The sequence below is a fragment of the Simochromis diagramma genome, unplaced genomic scaffold, assembly GCF_900408965.1.
Source record: "Simochromis diagramma unplaced genomic scaffold, fSimDia1.1 OVJJ01000449.1, whole genome shotgun sequence".
Classification (NCBI taxonomy): Eukaryota; Metazoa; Chordata; class Actinopteri; order Cichliformes; family Cichlidae; genus Simochromis; species Simochromis diagramma.
Genome location: NW_024387274.1, coordinates 2,860,867 through 2,884,405, shown reverse-complemented (window position 1 = coordinate 2,884,405; position 23,539 = coordinate 2,860,867). Strand labels below are relative to the sequence as shown.

Below are 23,539 nucleotides of genomic sequence, written 5' to 3'. Positions count from 1 at the left end.
TTTATTTGTGGCTGTGTTCTTCATGGCAAAATTGTGAGTCAACTCCCTTGGATGGGAAGCAACCCCTCACATGAATGGTAGCAGGGTGTTTTACTGTTGGCATGATGCAGGACTGATTGTAGCACTCCACCTTCTCCTCTCTGCACAGTCATGTTTCTGGATGCCCCAAACAGAGAAAAGGCCAGTCTGTCCTCCATGTTTTTGTTGCGACTTCTTTGCCCTGCTTGAAAAAGACCATCCTCCAAAAGCCTTTGCTTCACTGTGCATGCAGATGTCCTCACCCCTGCCTGCTGCATTCCTGACCACGTTCTGCACTGGTGGTGCCCCGATGCTGAAGCTGAATTACCTTTAGCAGACAGTGCTTGCTGGACACGAAAGCCTTCTTCACAACAACTGAACTTCTACTAGCAGCAGTATCCTTTTATGCAAAGCAAGGATGACTGCTCATGTTTCCTTGCAGGTAACTATGGTTAACAAAGGACGGACAATGATTTCAAACACTACCCTCCATTTAAAGCATCCAGTCTGCTATTCTAAGGGCTTGATTACACTCCATTGTGGACACAAACACTGACAGCTGGAGACCCAACAGCCAAGCAGTCTGCTTAAAGTTGGAGGACGCCCAAATGGTCTCCACAGACAAACCAGTGCGGTCAGAAAAACAGGCAGGCATGCAGACACCTGCAGGGACCCTCGCACTAATTGTCTGATGATTAAACTACTGACCAGTTCACAAAGGAAGAACATCTAAACTCTGCGTGATTTCCAGCCATGTTCTTATCAACACTCACCTGCGTTAATGAGAGGATCACTAATGATGTCAGAGTCCATCTGTGGCAGTGGAAATGGGTTTTATAGGAGTATGTTCATTTTTATGGCAAAGATGAAACACATGCACGCATTCGATCACTCGTGATAATATTCTGCTGTACATGCAGATTGCCAGCAAACTTTGTGATAACTCAAAACCTTTGACTATGATTGTACTACATTATCAAACGCACCCTGAATTTCAAGGTAGGTTTATTAGGTTTAGTGCAGTTTCATATGGTAGTCTGTGATAACCTGCTCAACAGCTGAAAATCCCATCTGTGGTATTATTAAATTCCCCCACAAGAGGGCAGAATACTTCCAGCTTTGGCTTTTAGATGAAGTCTCAGTCTGTTTAAGGATTTCTTTGATGGTCACATCTTATCTTGTTGATCATGAAATCATTACAAATTATTACTGTAGCTTTACTCCAAGGATTTAAAAGCACAGATGCCATTTATTCAAATATTTCTCTGTCATTTGACTTTTTGAAACCAGTAACAGATTTTTGATCAAGAAAGTATGAAAACTTCTTTCTGTTAATAAATAAACAGCATTTTTGCAGCTATAATTTCAGATTTTTATCTCAAAATGCTGATTTACTATGTCAAATTTCTCCAAACATAGTTCATAACTGAGAAAATCACAATTTTGGAATAATAATTCTGACTCATGAACGACAAAAATATTTTTGTCAGTGGTGAAAACAAACTTCCATAACAAAGTGATCAATCATACATCATACCATACGTTATCCATATTCACAGTTACGTGTAATGAAAAAAACAGCAGTTTTAATATGTTTTTCTCTCTTTTTTTTTTTTAATGTTCATTTGTGCATTTTTCTCCATTTAGGAGAAAAATAAATGTCATCTTATGACATGATGGCTGATGTGTGGTCCTGAGCCTGTGGACTGGTTTTGGTTCTGATGATTATTATGTTATGTTTCATTCTTGTTAGGATTTCCTCTTCTTAGAGTTTGGCTTCTGTTCTGTCTCTGTGTCTCTCCCTGTGCATACCTGTTGTATTTCCTGTTTTACTTTGATAGTCCCTGTCCTGTGTGGTTTTGCTTCCCTCTCTCTCATCAGCTCTGATTTCTCCCAGCTGTGTTTCCCTGATTGCTCCTGTGTGTATTTAAGCCCTGTGTGTTCTCCTGCTTGTTGTTGGTCTGTCTGTGTGTTGTCGCTGCCTGTCGTGTTCTCAGTTTAGGGTTTTCAGTGTAGCCTATGTTTAGCTCTTGTTTGTGTTTGGTTTTGCCACTCTGTAAATAAAGTTAAGTCCTTCTCTGCACTTCACACGTCGCAGCCGTGACGTCATTATGAAAACATCACCTCGTTCCTATTATGGCTTTGTGTCGCTGATATGACACATTTACTTTTCTATAGAGCAGGGCTGAAAGCCATTAATGAGCAGTTAAAAGTGACCATCTCTGTCCTTAAAGGCTTTAGCTTAAAAGGTAAAGTGTTGGATAACTAGTTGCCTAGCAGCACTAGTTCTTCTTAATTGTAACAGCTGGAGAGGAAATTAAGGCAAAAACATATCAGAACAACTGTGAGCCATGAAATCAAAACAACAGCGTAAAATACAAAAGGTATTGTTTGGGTCAACGAGGGGAAGTGACTGATGTGTCCAACACATTCAGCACAACAGAAATAACACAGCAAGCAGTTATTTTGTCCACAGTCACAACAGAATTTAGAATTTGATAAATAAAAACTGAGATGAACACATGACGTCAGTTACATCACGTCCAAGTCACCACCACGGTCAGTATGAGCTGTGCTGAGACCCTGTGCTTGGATTCATTCAAACACGCTGTGCTCCGGTGTGAAACAAGATTAATGGGTTACTGTGATACAAGTCAAGCTTAAACTCACAAACCTGGTTATTTGACTAAATCACCATGGTAACTTCAAGCCCAGCATAACAGAGAAAGTCAGTAACAACCACAGTGATGTAGTGACTCCTGTGCAGTTTAATCCTCATGCTGGAACAATGGCAAAACTTCTGCTTGTATGTCAGTGGTCGTGCTTAATAAAGTGTATTTGAATAGCAGCGCCGCGGTCCTCTGATACGTCCCCTATCCTTGCTTTTCTAACGTTGTCTCCTAGGGCCTTCATGGCCAGCCCCCTGAAGATCGGCTCGTAATCTGGGGAGAGCCACAGCTTCAGTTCAACACTTCTCTCCAGCAGTGAAAGAGCCACTGGCTGCAGCTGATGAAGCTCAAAGTCTGCTAACTACGTCTCCTGGTGGCATCAAAAAACCAAAACCCAAAACTGAAATATTAACCAGGGAAATCAGCAGCTGGGGAACACGAGGCACATGAACAGAATCACAATAACAACACACGGGTGACGTAAAACTACATGCAATAAAGAAAAAAGACAAAGAATTACCAAAATAAAACGGGGGAAATAATGTGAGAGGTGAAACCTCGGTCTAATTACTGGGTTGTAAACACAGCTGCAGGTAACCGAAGCCTCTTTATGTTTGAACACAGAGATGTGTGTTTCAGCTGAAGGAAGATTGATTTGGTATTATATCCTGCTGATGAAGAGCCCAGACAGGATGTTTTGCTTGGGTCAATGAGGAGCTTGATACTAAGCAACACTAACTACTAACTTTATGTTTCACTCCCATCAGAAACTCGTAGTGGACCTACCTGTTAGGCTGAACCCTAACCTGGAGACAGGTCATCTAAAATAAGGATTTTGTTCAACTAGGAGCAATATTCCCTCCAAGATACCACATTTATTTAAAATACTTAGTGACATGCTTTCATTCACAGATCACCAGGCTGCTGCTTTGCTGACAGGGAGAGCAGGATGAGGTCATTATACACTTGTGGCTGCTGTAATTTGTTTTTAATGGGTTTTAACTTGACAGCTTAGAGCCGAGTCACGTGTTCGTGTGTTTAGTCCTTATATGTTACTGCCTGTTAGGGATAGTGGAGATTAGGGAACAACTAACCATCTGTGTTTAGAAGAAAGCTCAGAAAACTAAAAGAAACCCTGGGCCTGAGATCCAGGGACCATGGCGCCGTTAATAAGCAGTCAGGTGTTTGTGGCCTGAAACGATTTGAAATTCTGAGCACTGCTCACACCTGCACCGAGCTCCAGTGTTAGCCACACTTAGCCAGGTCCAGATGTCAATCCTGGAGCTGACCTCTGGAGAAAGCTCGGACTGTGATCCCCAGACACACGGCACTACACAAGCAACACTACAAACTGAGTACAGTATGAGGTTTGTGTTAAGCAAAAATTGTGTTTTGGGAGTATTTTTAATCAGTCCTCACAAAGTTGTTTTCTATCCAAACGTAGCTCATATCTATAAACGTGCCAACACATCTACAGGCCACACTTCCTCTGGAGAAATGTCTTCTTATTGTAAAGAATCATTTGGCTCCACCTCCTGCTTCTGTCGCCCACTGGTCGCCCCCCATACACGTCTTTCCGGTCGGGCTTGATCTCGTCTCCGTGCTGCTAGTACTGAAGAAACAAACGCTCCATTCTGTCGTCTTTTATTTGTGTAGTCAAATAAAAGGTTCATTTTTCTCTTTGATTGTTTTACGGTTTGGGGACAGAACCGGAGCACTTTCCCGTCTCTGACCGGAGGAGCAGCAGCAGGAGCTCGGCGGAGGAGAGAGAGGCAGGCGGAGAGCGCCGAGCATCGGCTGGATGCAATACAAAGGTAACGAGGCTCCTCTGTGAGCGGACTGCTTGTGTTTTCAGTGGAGACGGAGGAACGGTGTTTTTGCTACGGAGAGCAGAGGATGTGAATCGCCAGTGAGAGCGTGATGGCCGAGCAGGAGGCGCTCTGTTGCAGCAGCATCGAGCAAAATGTCCCCGGGTCCTGGTTTGAGGAGTGAAAGCATAGTGGCTATCCTTCGTTCCGCAGACTCCATTACGCACCAGCTGCTGCTGCTCCTAAATGCGTTCATTCCTGTTTCCGCTCTGTTCCTGTTCACGCTGTGAGAGGATGGCTGGCTGGCGTTGAGGAGAACCAGTGTCGGCCCCTCGCTGGCTTCTGGATCGCGTGTTCTTCCTGCGGCAGAACCACGGACAGCGACGATGACTCGGCTGCGCAGGAAAGCGCTGGTGGCGCTTTTCCTCTTCACGCTCTTCATTTTTGGGACCATGATGGGCCTGAGGACGCTGAAACCCAGCGACGGCTTTTCGGACCTGGCTCCTGGTATGGATTTCATCGGGGAGAGGTCAGAGAGGAGGCGGCTGGATGTGAAAGACGTGGTGGTTTCCCCAGGTCAGTTCCACATGAGCAGCAGCGACACGAAGGTGGTTTTCACCAGATCGGACCGGGAGTACAGCATATTCTACGACGTCCACATCTTCTACTACCTGTGGTACGGCTCTCCCAGCGTGGACAACAAGTACATCCACTGGGATCACGTGCTGGTGCCACACTGGGACCCAAAGATCGCAGCCAGCCATGCTCAAGGAAAGCACACGCCTCCGGATGACATTGCCTCGAGTTTCTACCCCGAGCTGGGACCCTACAGCTCGAGGGACCCGAAGGTGCTAGAGTCACACATGGCCCAGATAGAAGCGGCCGCAGCGGGTAAGCACTGTTGCAACATTGGCTCTGTGTGTATGTGACAGAGGTTTGACAAAGACAGAGTCTCTCGGCTCTTTGAATGCTAAGTGCAATGAAGCATGTTCACGTTGAACTATCATAACTAAAAGTATCCAGATTAAATGTAAAATATAAAGTTTCCAGTGCTGTGAAGAGTAAAAACAGTGTTGTCCTCTATTCACGGTAAACTAGAAGAATGCCGTTTCATTTACTATGCATGAATATGCACCATAACGCTGCTGATCAGGTTTATTCACGCGTATCTCGGGTCCGTTTGGTCTGCAGCACTAGTCCTGTGGGGCTGTGGGAGTATGTTAGAGGGGCACCGTGTTCACAGTCTGCACTTTCTAAATAAAATGCCTCTTCCACATGGATGGATGAACACACTGGCTCTATGCAAACATGCAAAACTTCAAGATAACAAGTTTGCTTAGAGATGGTGATAAAACACCAGTGTCTGATCAGGAGATTTACATGGTAAATATTGTTTCATCAATATTACAGAAAGTTCCCTCTAATTAAAAAAAAAAAAAAAAAAGCAAACCAACATGTGTAAATTTCAGCATCTTCGGGCGAGCCTCCTGTATTTGCATCAGTGCCACAGTCTCTCACTTCCATCTGGTAAACCTTGTTTCACTCTCGCTGCTCTCCTTCTGTCACAAATCTCCACCGTCTTCATTTCTCTTGTGCACCGTGCGTTGCTTTGGATGGTTGACCCCAGGTTTGTAAACTTGTGATCATATCATAATATAAGTAAGGAACTGTAACAAACCCACAGCACCCGGGTCTGCCCAAGGACCCCAAGTAGAGCAAGCTTTACTCGGTCCTAAGGACCCCAAAGCGCTTTACACTATACACAATCATCCACACATTCACACACTGGTGATGGCAGCTACATTGTAGCCACAGCCACCCTGGGGCGCACTGACAGAGGCGAGGCTGCCGGACACTGGCGCCACCGGGCCCTCTGACCACCACCAGTAGGCATCGGGTGAAGTGTCTTGCCCAAGGACACAACGACCGAGACTGTCGGAGCCGGGGCTCGAACCGACAACCTTCTGATTACAAGATGAACGCCCAACTCTTGATCGCCCTTTATTACAACTCAAAGGTTGCAGTTCAAAAACGATGACGCATGTTGGTCATGTGATGCAGTCATGTGACCAATTAAACAAAGATAGGGGAGTGCATTATACGGCAGTTGTTTTGATTGCTCTTAATTTTGACAGCCCTAAAAAAGATGAATATCAGTTTGTACGTGCTCCAGATAGCTTTTCTTTAATTCTTTAATTCTCGCTCGTTTTTGCGCAGGACTGGAACGTAAGTGTTTTGGGCCGACTGTGTGGATGCCAAACGTTTTCAGACGAAAACGCCGTTTTCAAATCTAGTGTGGACGTAGTCTAAGTTGGGGGGGCATGATTGCGGATGCACGGAACCGCAATCCACGCCCGCCACATACCCCCCCATCGCTCGACTGAGGCCAGGGAGCCATCCGGCCAAACCTAATCCCCTCCCCCCGCGAGCGGGAGAGAGACCGTCGGCGTCCCCAGCTCCAGGTACGGCGACAGGGGGGTGTGAGTTCAGGTGGTCGCCCGCGGCGCTGGCGAAGGTGGTCCAGAGGTTGGTCGTGGCAGGTGGTCGCGGCTCACAGGCGGCTGGGCCGACGTAGGATCAATTGGCGTGCCGGCCTCTGGTGGAGATGAGGCCGGTCTGGCCAGCATGCCGCCCTCAGACTTGGCGGGGCAGTCGCACGGCTCACCCTCCGGCCGAGCAGGCTCCTCCTCTTCCGCTGCTCCGGGCTGGAGCAGCCCCTCACGTGGCTCCTCCTCTGCCGCCGCTCCCGGCTGGAGCAGCTAGTGGTGGGCGGATCGATCCAAATATCGATTATATCAATGCCAAGTTGGCGGATCGATACTAGCCTGGTGAGATCGATTCTTTAAGTTCCGCTCTTGTTTGCGGTGCTGTCGTTTTGGCAAAGACGAAACAGCCAGGTTGCCGGACTCGCTGCACCTGTGTCAGCGCAGAGCAGGCACACTTTGCTCCCCTCCTACCTCTTGTGTTTAGATGGTGCGTTGTCACGTGACGTGTCTTCGACGCGTTGGGGGTTGTTAAGTTGTTTACATATTATTTATATTTTTACCAGCTGTTATTGTTGTTGAGAATTTTAATTGTAAATTTTGTATTATAGTTTCTCAACAGTGCTTGTTTAGATTTTTTTAACTGGTTTGCACAATTTATTGTAACATTTTTATTTAAAAAAAGAAAAAGATAACTAAACCGCCACGGCAGACCCGATGGCATTTTCATGCTTCGCAGCATCATTTATTCTTACAATGATCACACGGCTGTGTGGCACGGCTACAGTACATTCTGCTGCAGCTCTCCCGCTGCCAGCCGTACACATCACCGTCAACAACAACACAGAACACAGCACAGTTTTTAAGCCGGCGAGGCGTGGTTGTACATGCCGTGCAGGTGAGTCCATCTCACCTGCAGCGGCATCGCAGAACACACCCCGCCACATACCCCCTTCGCCCCTGAGGCCGGGCCGAACCTACTCTCCCCTCCGCGAGCAGGCGAGGGCCCGGACCATCGGCGCCCCAGGCTCCAGCTGGGCAGGCGGTCGGCGTGCAGTACCATGCAGCATGCTCTGTTGGAAGAGAGGCTAGACCGGACAGCACACCGCCCTCGGGTGTGGCAGGACCATCACGCACCACCGTCTCCAGCTTGGCAGGTCCCGCTGGCGCGCCAGCCTCCGACTCACCCCGAACCGGCCCTTCCCGTGCGTGTCCACCCTTACAATAATCACACGATTTCTCTGCATTCAACTCTGCAGCTCGCCCGCTGTACACATCACCAACAACAACACAAGCAGATTACAGGTTTTAAGCCAGAGAGGCGTGATTGTAGACGCGGTGCAGGTGAGTCCATCTCACCTGCCCTGGCATCGCAGAGCAGCCACAATAATTTCTACTTTGTCCTAATTATGTCCTGGGTTTTAACTATTTAATAATGAAAAAGGAAACATCACAAAAAACACTTAAGGTCATAAAAATTTATTGAGATTTAGCAATTCAATGGCGTATCCACCTTATTTATTGAAAAGTATCGGTATTGATATCGGCGATACTGGCCCATATGTACTTGCTATGGGATCGATACCAAAATATGGAGTATCGCACACCACTAGGAGCAGCTCCTCCACCTCTGTCAGGTGCGGACCCTCACGCACCTCCTCCGCAAGCAGGCGCAAACCCTCGCGCAGCTCCTCCCCTTTCTCCCCCCCCTCAACCAGCAGGCACGGATCCTCACGCTCCGCCTCCTCCTCCTGCGACGGCTTGGCAGGTTCCTCCCTCGCTCTCCGTGCACTGACCTCCAACTCGGGCTGAGCAGTTGGGTAAGCTGTTGGTGGACCCAGTGGTTGCTCTGTGGCCCTCCTCCGGGGAGCAGGAACAGGCGCAGGCCCCAGCCGGGTACAAGCCGCTCCCACCCCAGGAGTGGGGATGGGTGCGGTGGCAGGTCCTGGCTGGTCGTAACCAGTGGGGGTGGCGGCCATGTTGGCCAGGACTGCATCTGAGCTGCCAGACTCGCAATCCTCTGCGTGCGGCGCTCAACCAGGTCCTCCAGTTCTTCCTGCCAGCACCACAACACTGCCGCCTGCTCCTGCTATGTTACCACCATCTGGGTCAGCTCCTCCCCCGGCTGGCCCGCGGGTCTGCTGTGTCCCCGTCCTGGGTTTCGGCACCACTGTAACAAACCCACAGCAGACCCGGGTGCATGTTCACGCTTGGCAGCATACTTTATTACAACTCAAGGTTGCCGTTCACGACACACACCGCCACCGCGGGGTGACTGCTTGCATACGGCCAACCACCGGACCAGCGGCGCCGGCACCTGAACTCACACCTCCCTTTTGCTGGACCAGGGGTGGGGACGCCGTCGCTCCGGGCCGATTTTCCCTCTCCCGCTCACGGAGGGAGGGGAGTAGGTTCGGCCGGATGGCTCCCTGGCCTCAGTCGGGCGATGGGGTATGTGGCGGGGCATTGCCTGCAGTGCTGTGCAGGGAAGGCGGACGCACCTGCACGGCATCTGCAATCATGCCCTGCCGACTTAAGTATTGCACCGGGTGCTGTGATAGTGGTTGTTGTTATGTTGAGCTGCAGCTCTGTGTGTGGATGTACAGCAACCGTCAAAGCATTAATAAAATATGCTGCAAACCATGAACGTGCACCCGGGTCTGCTGTGGGTTTGTTACAGGAGCACTGACTGGAAGTTCTGATATCGCCTGTTTTTCGCTTGTCTGAATCTCATTCACTACAGTGAGAGCTAACTGTACAGTCTTCATCCTCCTTTCCTTTTGCTTTGCTGTCTTTGAAGGAGTGCTGGTTTTGTCCTGGTATCCTCCTGGGGTGGGGGACGACCACGGGGAGCCCACAGAGGACCTCGTTCCTACCGTTATGGACGCTGCCCACAGGCACAGCATCAAGGTAACTGGTGAGACAACCGGTATGTTTTCCCCTTTCTGACGATTTACTGAATTTCTAGATGGCTTGCCAGTGTTTCCTGACTGTTAATGTTAAGAACAGTATTGATTTGAATCTCTTAAAAATCAACTTTGTGGTCACACTTTGACTGTGTGATTATTTAGACATCATCAACCTGAAGAGCAGAAAGATAACACTTAATAAAAAGAATTGATGAACTTGTAGAGGGGTTAGAGTCTTCCAGATAAGTATCAAGGCTGAGGATACACTGTACAAGTCCTGTATCTATAATGTGATTTATATCATGCTTTATAAATATGGAGGCACAGAATAATGACAAACATGCTAAAAGTAAGAGTACTTGCATACTCTAAGTATTTACGTAGTTGCATATACGTACACAGATATACGTATATACAGCTGAGAAGGTTTAGAAGCACATCAGCTTAATTTAATTGCTCAGGTTTTTTGAACTTGTTGCCTGCATTGTCGGTCTTTGCCTCTAAACAGGATAATGTGTCACCAACCGGCCCACACGGCCATGACAACAACCAGAGATGCACAGCAATGTCATCCAAACTATTTTAGTTTAAGTGAATAAAACAGAAACAAGAAACTTTGTACAAACTATGGTGTGTGTAGTCAGTAGCATCAGTGGGTTAGAGGAGGGCACGGGTGGAAAAATGGTGTATGTAATGTTGTTAAATGCAAGAACCAAACCAACAGCAACCAGAGTCCAACAGGGTGTCTCATGAGCCGCGCACAGCTGAGCTCTACAGGCTTCTTATGGAGCCCTGGCACACTGGTTCAGGTGTTGCCAGTGTCACTAATTGTCAACAGGAACGCTGCCTCTCCAAAGCCTGCAAACAAGGCACAAGCAGTCCAAAAGGAAGGCAGGGTGCAGTGCGTGGTCTCAGAGGCGTTTAAGCAGGATCCAGCAAGCAGGGGAACCCTAGAATCAGTGTTTAGAAAACTATCATAACTCCAGTAGACTTAGGCTATGATCAGCTGAGCTGCTGCTCTTTGTGGATGTGCACAACTGAACCAGATGTGAGCAGATGTTTCATGAGCTGTCCTGGCTGATATCATCCTCTACACTGACAGTGCTTGTTTATACTGTCTGTTTTCTAAATGGTACAAAGTTTGTATGAAGGTGGAATTCAGTCAGTGGATCTCAGCATCATCAGCTAAAGGAGTCTCCGCGACACTGGATGTAAGCTAGCTGTGACCATGAGCACCACAGCCACTGTGCAGCAGTCACACACTGTTCTTTACTTTAAATCATCACAGTGCAGCAAACTCACCTGTTCAAAAACATGAGGACTTGCATGTAAGCTTTAAAATGTCCAGTTTATCAAACAGAACTGAGCATCCTTCTCTTTAAAGCTAAGCTCTCTTCTTCCTCTCCGGTCTTTCTTCGAGAGAAGTCTTTCTCTTCTCTCCCTGTGAAATCCAGCAGCTGGACTTTTAGCTGCAACACACTGTGAGACAAACAGCACACAAACAGTTTGTGTATGTTGAGCTGATAGAGACGCCGAATCTGAAATGACCTGCCTCGTCTAGGCCTCGTCGGACGCTGAAATACTGCGACCGCAATTTATGGACACCTGCAGTCGTTCCAGCGTTGTGCCAAAAAAATAAATAAATAAAATAAAGCCTACTTTATCTTTGACTGTGGCGCACAGGTACCTGAAAATTCTACTCAGATACAGTAACAAAGTATTTCTACTTAGTTACTTCCCACCTCTGCTGTTTAAGAAAGGGCATCATACAAGAATCTGCCACTGTTTATCAGAGTTCACACCATGAGCTCAAGACATGGAAGGACGATCTGGAGATTAAAATCTTAGCTTGTGTTGTGACAGTGAATCAGGCAGATTAACACACTTTATGTAACTCCTACCACTTTAATCATTAAATATAGCAGACGTATGCACTAAATACAGGCTAAAGGAAACACATTTCAGTGTCTGTAGGTGCAGAAATATTGGACGTGGTCAGAGTGACAGATTATTTTAAAAGGTTTTCTTTTGTACCCAAACATTAATGGCCCGCATTCTTTCACTCGCCAAAGAGCCAAAAGCAACTCCGGTTACCTTGAACATAGAACAGGTGTTACACATCGAATATACTGAAATACTCGAATACCTCAAACTAGTATCTGCAGAAACGCAGTGTGAGTGAAGAATTCAGCTGTGACATTGATTTTGTTGATTAGGTATTTCCAGTGTTGGGAAGGTTACTTTTAAAATGTATTCCACTACAGATTACAGATTACATGCCCCAAAATGTATTCTGTAACGTATTCCGTTACATTACTCAATGAGAGTAACTGATTCTGAATACTTTGGATTACTTAATATATTATCATGCTTTTTACAGCTACATGAATGTCCTGTTGCTGTGTGACTTATTACTATTACTGAAGGTTACTCTCCATTTTTGCAGCGATCTCGTATAGAAAACTATTCAGCGCGTATATAAAACAGGTCCGCGGCTCCGAACCGTAGTAAAGGGACCTCTGGCTAATACGTCGGGTTCGTGTCGGCTCATAGCTGAAAACTAGCTTTACTTTGTTGTCTGGGTCGACTTTGCTAGTGAGAGACAGAGAGAGGAGTTGAAAGGCTGCAACAGAGCTTATTGTTTCAGAGGGAAACAGGAACACGGTGTACAGTCGAGTCTTAACAGCTTACTCACAGCTGGGCTTCACTGCCCATCAGGCTACACTCTTCAGGGCGATGCCTGTAACACTCTGCCTGTTGCCTTCATATTAAATCATTTTTGAACAATAATTTTAAAAAACGTTTCTTCACGTCATTATGCGGCCGCGAGTAGAGGTGACGTGGGCCTGAGACTGAGACGCAGACATTAGAGCCTCTTAATGTGTGTTTGTTTGGGTTTCCACCAGCGTGGAAACCAAAAACAGAGAGGACATAGCCGAACATATGAAACAGGAAAAGACCGCCGTGTAATCCCTTTATTTCAGCAAAGTAACTGTATTCTGAATACCACCTTTTTAAACGGTAACTGTAACTGAATACAGTTACTCATATTTTGTATTTTAAATACGTAACAGTGGTACATGTACTCTGTTACTCCCCAACACTGTGTATTTCATTGTGAACGTGTCACTGCATATACTGCTCTTAGACGCTCACACACTGGGGGATGAGCCTGCTGTGCTAACAGAGAATTACAAAGTAAAATTCACTTGTGTATTCATTGATCATATATATTATAACATGCTGTTGAAGATCTTTGAGGTATTTCTACACAAAGCATATATGTGAACCACTATGAGCTGCTTTGTGTTTGCTAGGTTTGCCTCAGTGTGCTCGTCAGTTTTCCCTCCGTCTGTTCTTGAAAGTCCAGTTTTTCAGCGTTCACTCCACAAACAGTAGCTTGCAGGTAAACCGTGTGTGAAAAGCATGTTTTCTGCAGTCAGAGGGCCTAGTTAGGTTCTCCCTCCCAACACAGGCTGAGTGTCATCAGGTTTTATTGTGGCCATGGCTGTTACGTGACCCACAATTGAGATTTAACAAAATATAGTCTTTATTCATTTCAGAGTTTGGAGCCTATGTTCACCCATAATAACCTGTAAAATCTATCCGAGACTACAAATTTACAGCTTTTATTGAAAATTAATTTATTGCACTGTACGAAGAGTTAGTCCTTTATTTGTTTGTTTGTTTTGTTTTTTTGTGCAAACGACATATAAAAAATATGTATGTAATTTTGTCCTTTCGAGGCTTTCTAATATTGACTGCTGCCTGTCCATAATTTAAAGGCTACTGAACATTGTATTGGTGATTATAGCTTGCAGTCAGTAGCATTTATTTATTAGCAAAATGAAGAGTCCGTCCTCCTTTTCTCAGGAGTTACTGTCAGCGATGTAGACCTCCTCATTCAAAGTGTGCCACAATGTTCCAGCAGCAAGCAGCCAGTGCTGGCAGTGAGAAGCATTACACTGCAACAGTATTAGACAACATCAGTCAAATGAAAGCACAAAATGAGCCTTTTCACTTGAACTTTGCTTTTACACTTTAACAGAAATAAGAACTACAGCCTAACCTTTAACTGCATGATCTCGGGTGCATCGGCTGCTTAAAGCCCTCCTTCACCATCATTACCATTTACAGTCCAGCTGTCATACGAGTTTAATGAGCGAGTGCTCGTTTTCATTTGTTGACTTTTCGGCAAACATCACCAGATGCTTGTATCTCCTCCTTGCGTGTCATCATAGCAAGGTTGTCCTCAGCTGTGTCTTTTTGCCTCAGGTCTGTTGTTTCCACCTTTAGCAGCTTTCTTGCAAAGCATTGTGCTGGAGGTCACTGAAGGAGCTTCCTCTTTACTGCGCTGCCATCAGAGGCTGGCATTCACCTCTCAGACATGTCTCAGCTTTTCTCTTTCTCAGCTCCAACTGAAACAAGGTCAGAGCTCCTTTAGCACTAGCGGCTGTCAGATACCATAAAGCCATTAAATGTTGAAGGTGCTCGAGACAGCAGTGGCAAAATGAGCAGAGCCCCGTGTGGAGGACAGAAAAGCTTTCTCTTGGTCTACTTTTCATGCTTCCTTATATGGAAGTCTTAGTTTGAGAACTGGGTCTCTTTGTGAGTGTTAGTCAGACTTACACAACAGTGTGTATCTCACAGCTGACCTGAGCACTAATGCTTTCATAATTCAGTGCTCCAGAGCTGCTGCTAACAAAATACAAGTTTATCTGTGTTTGCTTTCTCTGCACATGTCATATGCATATGTTTGGGAGCTGCTTGTCCTGTGATGCAATGAAAAAGACGCAGCAGGAAACTGTCTGCCCCTCTGTCACTATATGAACGTGTCACAGAAATGACATTTTACAGACACAGGATCCCCTCCAGTGTTACACAATCTAACTAACCTCCTAACTATTGAGCTGGGTGCTACGTTACTAAATAAAGTGCTGGCATTGACACTGTCTGGAAACTGGAACAGCAAAATAAAAGCTGTACTGACAAACAGTCTGCAGCTGCTTTTCATGAAGGCTTTAAGGCTCAATAAGCAAAATGGCCTTGTGCAGAATATAGGATGCTTTAGGTGATCAGCACCCAAGTTAGACTCCATCCCCTGAGCTGGGCCTTTATGTGTAGAATGTTCTCCCTGTGTCTGTGTGGGTTCTCTTCAGGTACTCCGGGGAGAACCCACATGCAGTTAGTGGGGTTTGGTTCATTGGTGATTGTGGTGTGAATGTGGTAGATGGGAAAGTTTCCATCCCCTCACGGCACTGAATTGGATAAGCGGAGGATGGATGGGTGGATGCATGGACGGAGGGAAGGATGATGGATGAATAGAAGATGGATGGAGGGAGGGAGGGAGGATGGATGGATGGATGGAGGGATGATGGATGAATAGAAGATGGATGGAGGGATGATGGATGAATAGAATATGGATGTAGGGAGGGAGGATGGATGGAGGGAGGGATGGATGGAGGGATGATGGATGAATAGAAGATGGATGGAGGGATGATGGGTGAATAGAATATGGATGTAGGGAGGGAGGATGGATGGATGGAGGGATGATGGATGAATAGAAGATGGATGGGTGGATGCATGGACGGAGGGAAGGATGATGGATGAATAGAAGATGGAGGGAGGGAGGGATGATGGATGAATAGAAGATGGATGGATGGAGGGATGATGGATGGATGGACAGATGGATGGAGAGATGATGGATGGATGGACGGAGGGATGATGGACGGATGGAGGGAGGATGGATGGATGGATGGATGGATGGATGGAGGGAGGATGGATCAATAGAAAATGGATGGATGGAGGGAGGGATGGATGGATGGACGGAGGGATGATGGAGGGAGGATGGATGGATGGACGGAAGGATGGAGGGAGGGATGATGGAGGGAGGATGGATGGATGGACGGATGGATGGAGGGATGATGGATGAATAGAAGATGGATGGATGGAGGGATGATGGATGGATGGACGGAGGGATGATGGACGGATGGATGGAGGGAGGGATGATGGAGGGAGGATGGATGGATGGATGGATGAATAGAAGATGGATGGATGGAGGGATGATGGATGGATGGATGGATGGATGGAGGGATGGAGGGATACAAACCATTATACACATTTAACAATTAAATGATCTGACAAACACATTTGTTTCATTTTCTGCTCATTTTATTTCCAAATTAAGAAGCAAATTATGTGAGTAATTTAGAGTGTCCGATCAAAGTGCATGTCTGCACTGTGAGAGGCCCCACAGAGCCGCTGCTGTTACAACCCTCCTTTCAAAATCCGTATATGACGGAGTCAGATTTGCAAACCTGTCCTGTGGTCTGACTGTCTACTCAATAGTGCAAGGCCTTTAAAGACCCTGCAGTTTGGGGACAAAGCCCTGACAAACAGACCACCCCCTCTGAGCAAGCACAAGGCGACGGTGGGAAGGAAAAACTCCCTTTAACAGGAAGAAACCTCCGGCAGAACCAGGCTCGATGAGGGGAGGTCTTCTGCCGCAACCTGTGTTAAATGACAGCGTTTGTTACAAACACTGAAACGGCTGCAAATGTTTTGAAAACAGGATTGTAACTGTTGTACCATTATGAAGGTACCTGAAGGTGGATTCTGTTCATGTGGACGTAGCGTTCACAGCGGGCGGCGTTTTCTCCCGCTGTGAACGCTACGTCCACATGAACAGAATCCACCTCTTGGGACTGACTTACCTGGATCCATTGAGTAATTATGAAGATAATCACTCTGCTTCTGACTCGCTGCTCATGCAGCAACTGAACAGCCTCCTCAAAGATCTACAAAAAGAAGCGAGGGCCCTAACGACACAGTTTCTCGGCCTGTCTTTCTGGGAACCTGTGGATCCATTTTGTGCCTTGTCCTCACTGGCAGATTGTTGCGTTTTGTTCTCACTGGCTGGAGAAACGCTTTTGTTACTTTCTAAACGTCTCAGTGTGTTACTGGAGCCGCTCGATGCTTTTAGCTCTGCTTTTAATAGCTCCACAACGGCTGCTACAAAAGTCGCGTCACCCTTTTCCATCGCAGACTGAAGCACGTATTTGGATCCAAATATGCGACACGGGTCTTTGTACATTATGATGTACAAGTTTTTTACAGTTTTTAGAGGAGTCAAGTCTCCCCCAATCTTCTCTCTTATATCAGTCACTATCTGCTGAAAATTCAGCTTTACAGCAGTTGTTTGTGTTTTCTCAGAAACGTGAGCGACTAAATTTGCAAGACACAAAGTGAGAAAGGTATCGGTCTCTGCGGGCGTAGGAAGCGCCCCAGACGAACACTGCGGGGCGTCGCTACATTTTTCTTCACTGTCTGAACTCTCACGGTCAAGATTTTGGACATCAGTGATTTGAAATGTATCACTGTTGCCCTCGCTACCCACATCTCCCTCACCTACACAAGCTGCAGTCTGTGTGCTTTTAAAAGTCTCTGCAGACTCTGGTTTAAAGTCGTCATCTTCCTCAGAGTTTGGCGAGTCAACAATGCTGTAGCTGCGACTCTCACCATCTACAAAAGAGGGAGCTAAGGTCTTTGTAAAGTCCTTTAAAATGTTCGCTACACTGTGAACCATCCCAACAAAGTTTGTTGGGGATGTGGATCTATCTGATTGCAAGGATGTGGACCCTGTGATACGACTCAGGGCTGAGTTTACGTTCTTTGCAATCGACACTGAAAATAAAGTCAGTAGTTTGTCTGAGTCACAAGACCGCCGTTGCCCAAAACCCAAGACCCAACCGAAGCAGTAATGAAAGATGTTTCTGAGGCTGGCCTGAATATCATCCTCTGTCACCCTGCAGTAACTGCACCCATCAAGCAGAGGTTCAACCTTCATCCTGAAAAGGGAGGGAAGAGAAACGTAGTCATTTTCCCACACTATCACTGTTTTGTGTGGTAATCACTGGGTTTTTCAACAGGACAATGCTGCAGTACACAATGCCCACAGGACGAGGGACTACTTGCAGGAGAATAACATCACTGTTTGGGACCATCCTGCATGTTCCTCTGATCGAAATCCAACTGAGAAACGTTGGGGATGGACGGCAAAGGAAGTTTACAAAAATGACAACAGTTCCAGGCAGCAGATGCCCTTCATGCTTCATCTTTTGTCTCGTTCACATTTCTTCTTGTTGCAGAGACACCGATGTGTCTCTGCACAAGCTGATGTGAGCAAACAAAGCCCTTTCCACAGTGAATACAGTCTTACCTCGCTGGCATCATTTCTAACCAGTCAAGACTGTTGACAAGCTGAGCTTGAGCGCCAAACGCTACCACGTTGCTATGGAAACTGTTTACAAAGACCTTGAAGCCTCTTTTTAAAAGATGGAGTGGGCGGCGAGCGTTGGCTGTTCACGGCTCGACAGCTCTCTCCCTGCTTCGCTGTTTGAGACCTTTTTCTGCAGCAAAACGAGCGTAGCACAGTTATTTCAGGCTGACAGAGAGCATCCATCAGTCAGCTCACACTCCTGCCACAGAACAAAACACCCTGCTGTCTGTGAAGGCATGAAGTTATACCACTATGGTGGAGAGGTACATACTCTGTTTAGGTTATAGCTGTTACTCAGTCACCTGATTGTGTTGGCAGACGTGGTGACGGTCCAGGCCATGTCTGTGGGGAAGGTGCTCCTCCTTCCTCTCTGTCCCAGCATGCTCAGCATGCAGCCAGAGAAACTTGGGCTCTGCCTGCTGTTCTCTATCCTTCTGTCTCTACAACAGAGGAAACACTCCCCTGCTTTCCTTTCTGTGTGTTTATCAGCAGGTAATGTTCTGCATGAATGAAAGCATGCTCAGTCTTTGTTCTGCCAGCTTTCTTCACTGTGTCCACCTCACATTTCCTGAGCTCAACACATGTGGTGACACATTAGTGTAAAACAGCTGGTTCAGAATAATCACTGTAGTCGTGTCTTTGTGAAACCAAAGCAGTTTTGTAAGAAGGATAAATGTATCAGGCATGTTTCCAACATTTTACTAATAACTTACCCACTGACTTAAACTCAAAATATACTTCCTCTGTTTATCAGCAGCTCTTTGCAGCTACATGTTACTGTTCAAAGCACATCTTTCATGGTTCATCAAACACAGCACAGCTACAGTTACAATATTTCAAACAAGAACAGCAGACAGCATTGGCATGATGTTAAATAGTTTGGTAATTAGGCAAACACACGTTTAAGATGTGGTATCTGCAGAGAGGGTACGCAGTGACAGCAGAGATGCTGTAGCTCGCTGACATGATTACAGGTACTAACTCAGTCTTTCCTCTTTTCTGGCAGTTCATAAGAAACAGAAAAGAAACACTTTCACCTTTTTAACTATTCTTTCCCAGGTTTTTGTGGATTCAGGTGCTGCTTTTCAGTAACGTCTGTATTGTCATGTGTTCATGCACAGGTGGCTTTTCATATACAGCCATACAAGGGCCGGACGGACCAGAGCATGTATGACAACATCAAATATATTATTGACAAGTAAGCTGTTTTTCTGTGTGTCCCATTACCTCTGTGCTGCATCTGTGTCCTGCAGAATGATCAAGCTGTCTGTGTCAGTTGGTGCTAACATTAAAAGCCCACACATGTGATGGAACATGAACCCTGATAGATGAGGAACAAGTCATTAAGTATAAATGCCCAGCCTGTGGTCTCACAGATCAGCAGGTTTCTGCTCCTTCAACTGATTAAAAATGACTGAAACGAACCTTTGTTCTGCAGTCTCATAGTACTCCAGTGTTTGCAGAAGTCAAGCACCATAGAAAGTAGTTTTTAAAGTGCATTAATATTATAAGATCATTGGTACAAATCCTTTACTTTTAATTTCCCAAAAATATTGGCACCGATATTTGTGTGAAAACCGCCGCGATGACCATGTGCATATTAGGACACAAATTCGAGAGTCAGTAAAGCTCATGATGTGTTAGACTCCAACATGTTAAACTGCATGTTAAACACACCATGAAAACAAGTGTAGGCATCAGACGCAGACCCGTCCGCACATTCATGCTTTGCAGCATCTACCTCTTTATTCACAGTTGTTGTTACGAACACGGCTGCAGCTTTCCAGCTCGCACACAAACATACACACGAACAACGACAATATTAAACAGTCAGCACAGACTTTTGAGGCGTGATTGCAGATGCCGTGCAAGTCGCGGTGCCGCCGACACCCCTGCAGCGGCACCGCAGACCACACCCCGCCACAACAAGGTTTGACAAAATAGGCGTCTAAGCTGGTGTACTGACCCTGGATCAGCTGACCAGAGGACCCATGAAGTGTCTGATTTCCTGTCCTGTTTATATGTTAGACAGCTCACATATATTTGCAAAGTGAACCAGAAAGACGCTTCAGAAACATGCTGTGATTCGTTCATTTGGTGGCACCGCCCTCCTTATAAATCACATCAACCGCCCCCCCCTGAGCCTGGTGCTGCCCGAGGTTTCTTCCTGTTAAAAGGGAGTTTTTCCTTCCCACTGTCGCCAAAGTGCTGCTCATAGGGGGTCATATGATTCTTGGGTTTTTCTCTGTATGTGTTATTCTAGGATCTACCTTTCAGTATAAAGAACCTTGGGGTGACTGTAGTTGTGATTTGGCGCTGCATCAATCAGATTGAATTGAACTGAATACAGCAGCTTAACACGTCTCATTTTTCTCAGGTATGGAAAACATGGCGCCTTCTACAAATTCAAGTCGAGCACCGGGCGAGTACTGCCTCTGTTTTACATCTACGACTCCTACCTGACACCGCCCGAGTCCTGGGCAGAACTTCTGACAGCTAAAGGCTCCCGCAGCGTTAGAGGCACGCCTTACGATGGGATTTTTGTTGCACTCATTGTCGAGGAGCGTCACAAATACGACATCCTAGCTAGCGGCTTTGACGGCATGTACACGTACTTTGCCTCGAACGGCTTCTCGTTTGGCTCGTCTCACCAGAACTGGAAGGCCATCAAGGCGTTCTGTGACGCAAACAATTTGCTGTTCATCCCAAGCGTTGGTCCCGGGTACGTGGATACTGCCGTTCGACCGTGGAACAACCATAACACCAGGAACCGTGTTAACGGACGTTACTATGAGACGTCCCTGCAGGCAGCTTTGTCTGTCCGTCCAGAAATCGTCACCATTACGTCCTTCAACCAGTGGCACGAAGGCACACAAATAGAGAAGGCTACGCCCAAGAAAACTGTGACCCGTTTGTATCTAGATTATCAGCCTAACCAACCAGACCACTATTTGGAGCTAACACGCCAGTGGGCAGAGAACTTCAACAAAGAGAAGGACAAGTGGCTGATGTGAGCGTCAGCTGAGTGGACGGTCTGAGCATCGCTACAACATGATGTTGAGCTCGCTGCCACACCTCTGTGTTTCTCCACACAAAGTTTCTGCTCAGCGCTCTCTTCCTGTTTCGACTACCTGTCATTTTTTGTACATGTTAATAATGACATGCACATGTTGATGCTTCAGGGTCGCAGTGATGAACAGCTAACACTGGTTTTGTGAGTAGTGTGGTTCTGACTACTAAAACCATGTGGATGTGTACAGTAACTCTACTACTCTGTGAGGTTTATGTTGTATTATCCAATGCTCCAGACTGTTCTTTCCTGTCTTTCCATGGTGACAAATTAAACTGTGTGTCTGTTTACAGTTGGACAATCAGTTGCTGATGTGAAAAAGGTCTTAGGCTGCGTTCACACTGCAGGGGAAAGCGCATCAAATCCGACTTCTTTGACCCTCTGCGACCCATCTATCCCATCATGGTGTGACGGTGTGAACGGCACAAATCCGATATCTTCAAATCCGATCTGGGTCACTTTGGTATGTGGTGCTGGATCCGAAACATATCTGATGTTTTAGAAAGCGACTGCTGTTTGACGGTCACGTCGCATTAAATCCGTCTTTTACGTCACCGACACAAGACAGACGCCAACTATCAGCGCCCGACATGGTGAACGCTTCTATCCAGTGAAACTGCTGGGAAGACAGCGTTGGAGAAACGTGAACATTTTCTTTGTACTGTATAATCTGCAGATTCTGACAGAAACCTGCAGCTAGAAGCAGCGCTCCTCTGAAACAGCAGTAAGGATCATTATTAGGACAAATGTAAATAACAAAACTTTATAACTTAAAGCAAAACTGGGAAACGTAAAGTCTGAAGTCTTTACATTAAGGCCATCAGTCACACATACTGTTGGTCTGGGTCTAAACAGAGCGTCGTGTGTGACGTCTTCTTTTGTGCATGCGGCCGCTCTGAGCGTTCACACTAGAGCGCGTTTGCTGTCGCATTTTATTTGTCGTGTGAACGAGCAGACAAAAAAATCAGATTTGATCAAAAGATCAGAATTGAGCATCAAGACCTGCAGAGTGAACGTAGCCTAAGAAAGATGTGACGTGAATAAGATGCTCAGTCCAGATGTTTTTTTAAATCACCTAATTTCTTACTAAATTGACTAAAGACACATGAAACCAGAAACTCCTTGTGACAGGGAAGAATCAGTGAATGCTTTGAGCTTTTGGTTGTCAGAGACCAAAAGTTATCCAGAGCGTGCAACACCCCAAACTCTTGGTGAGCACATGCGATCGCCAGCTGATTGCACTCACTGGTTGTCTTGTGGTTGTCAGTGTGTCTCCAAATAACTGCCGTCTAAAATATAAATGCAGATAGACTGCAAGCACATTGCAATCAACCCGAGTTCACTGCAAATGCAACACAGCTTTACATTAGGGATTTGCACAGACCTGGTGTCAGTGTTCAAATCCAGCAGCATCATGGGTTTGCTGCACAGAGTGCCATCATTTGGTCTCCAGCCGCCGTTTCCCCAGTGCAGCAGTTCTCTGTTCCTGCTGCTCCAGAGTGGCCAGAGATGAGTCATCGCAGCTTCATTCTAACATCTCAGAACTATTGATGTTTACGTTTGGAGTGAATTTGACAGCTGGGACATGCTTTAGCTGCCTGAGTTTAGATGAGCAGCCAGCCACGAGTCAACAGTCACTACAAGAAAGTTTCCTGTGCTAATGGGCTTTCTGAAAAAGATGCTTCAAAGTTCTGATCACAGAGTCCTACTTGACATAAGTCCCAATATATTTGTCACTCCTTGGAGTGATACTGGAGTAAACTGGGGATGTTTTGCTTCTTAGCCAAATGTGTAAAACACTGCACTATGGAGCCACAGTAGTGAGCTGGTCCTCTAACAATGGACACTTCTTTCATGTACGTCCATCAGTTACATGTAAGAGCAGGGAGTTAAACGGTCTGTGAAGAAAATCTGAGAGAGTTTAAGAGATAAAAGAGGTGTGATGAGCATCAGGGGCAAAAAAATCAAACTGGGATCGATGGAGAACCTGCTGGTGTCACTGTCGGACACACCAGAGCTAACGGTCAGTGCAGGGGAACATTTTAATGAGGTCATTAAACCTGCTGTGGTTCTCATAATGAGACAGAAAACAGAACAGGGTCGTCTGTCTGGTTCCAAAGGGAGCAGAAGTTTCTGAGGACACACAGGACCTTCAGTGATTAAATATTGTAGAAACTTCCATAAAACTAAAACTGATGTGGTATTTATTAGACATTAACTTGATATGTTTTTATATCTGAGTTTGAGCTGGCACGCTGGACTTCTCCAAGATGCCAGAAATAATCAAGAAATTAATTTCAGAAA

At 46.2% G+C, this 23,539-nt stretch overlaps 2 protein-coding genes across 2 annotated transcripts; one reads left to right on the top strand and one right to left on the bottom strand.

The window, feature by feature from the left end:
- The first annotated feature begins 4,092 nt into the window (after nt 1-4,092).
- Nucleotides 4,093-21,957, top strand: maneal (mannosidase endo-alpha like). Its single transcript, XM_040002721.1, has 4 exons — nt 4,093-5,386; nt 9,779-9,888; nt 19,287-19,363; nt 20,543-21,957. The coding sequence occupies exons 1-4, from the start codon at nt 4,882-4,884 to the stop codon at nt 21,177-21,179; spliced, it is 1,329 nt and encodes a 442-aa protein (XP_039858655.1). The 5' UTR covers nt 4,093-4,881; the 3' UTR covers nt 21,180-21,957.
- On the bottom strand, nt 15,996-17,833 carry LOC120715632. Its single transcript, XM_040002722.1, has 2 exons — nt 16,631-17,833; nt 15,996-16,130 (listed from the first exon to the last, which is right to left on the bottom strand). The coding sequence occupies exons 1-2, from the start codon at nt 17,731-17,733 to the stop codon at nt 16,082-16,084; spliced, it is 1,152 nt and encodes a 383-aa protein (XP_039858656.1). The 5' UTR covers nt 17,734-17,833; the 3' UTR covers nt 15,996-16,081.
- Nucleotides 21,958-23,539: the final 1,582 nt, after the last annotated feature.

Excerpts from the sequence above, each read along its gene's own strand:
- LOC120715632 (XM_040002722.1), bottom strand. The coding sequence starts at position 17,733 with ATGAAGGTTGAACCTCTGCTTGATGGGTGCAGTTACTGCAGGGTGACA. Across the intron at positions 16,131-16,630 it reads AGCGAGTCAGAAGCAGAGTG|CACAGTGCAGACATGCACTT; the intron begins ATTATCTTCATA and ends TGTGGGGCCTCT.
- maneal (XM_040002721.1), top strand. The coding sequence starts at position 4,882 with ATGACTCGGCTGCGCAGGAAAGCGCTGGTGGCGCTTTTCCTCTTCACG. Across the intron at positions 5,387-9,778 it reads GATAGAAGCGGCCGCAGCGG|GAGTGCTGGTTTTGTCCTGG; the intron begins GTAAGCACTGTT and ends CTGTCTTTGAAG. Across the intron at positions 9,889-19,286 it reads CCCACAGGCACAGCATCAAG|GTGGCTTTTCATATACAGCC; the intron begins GTAACTGGTGAG and ends GTTCATGCACAG.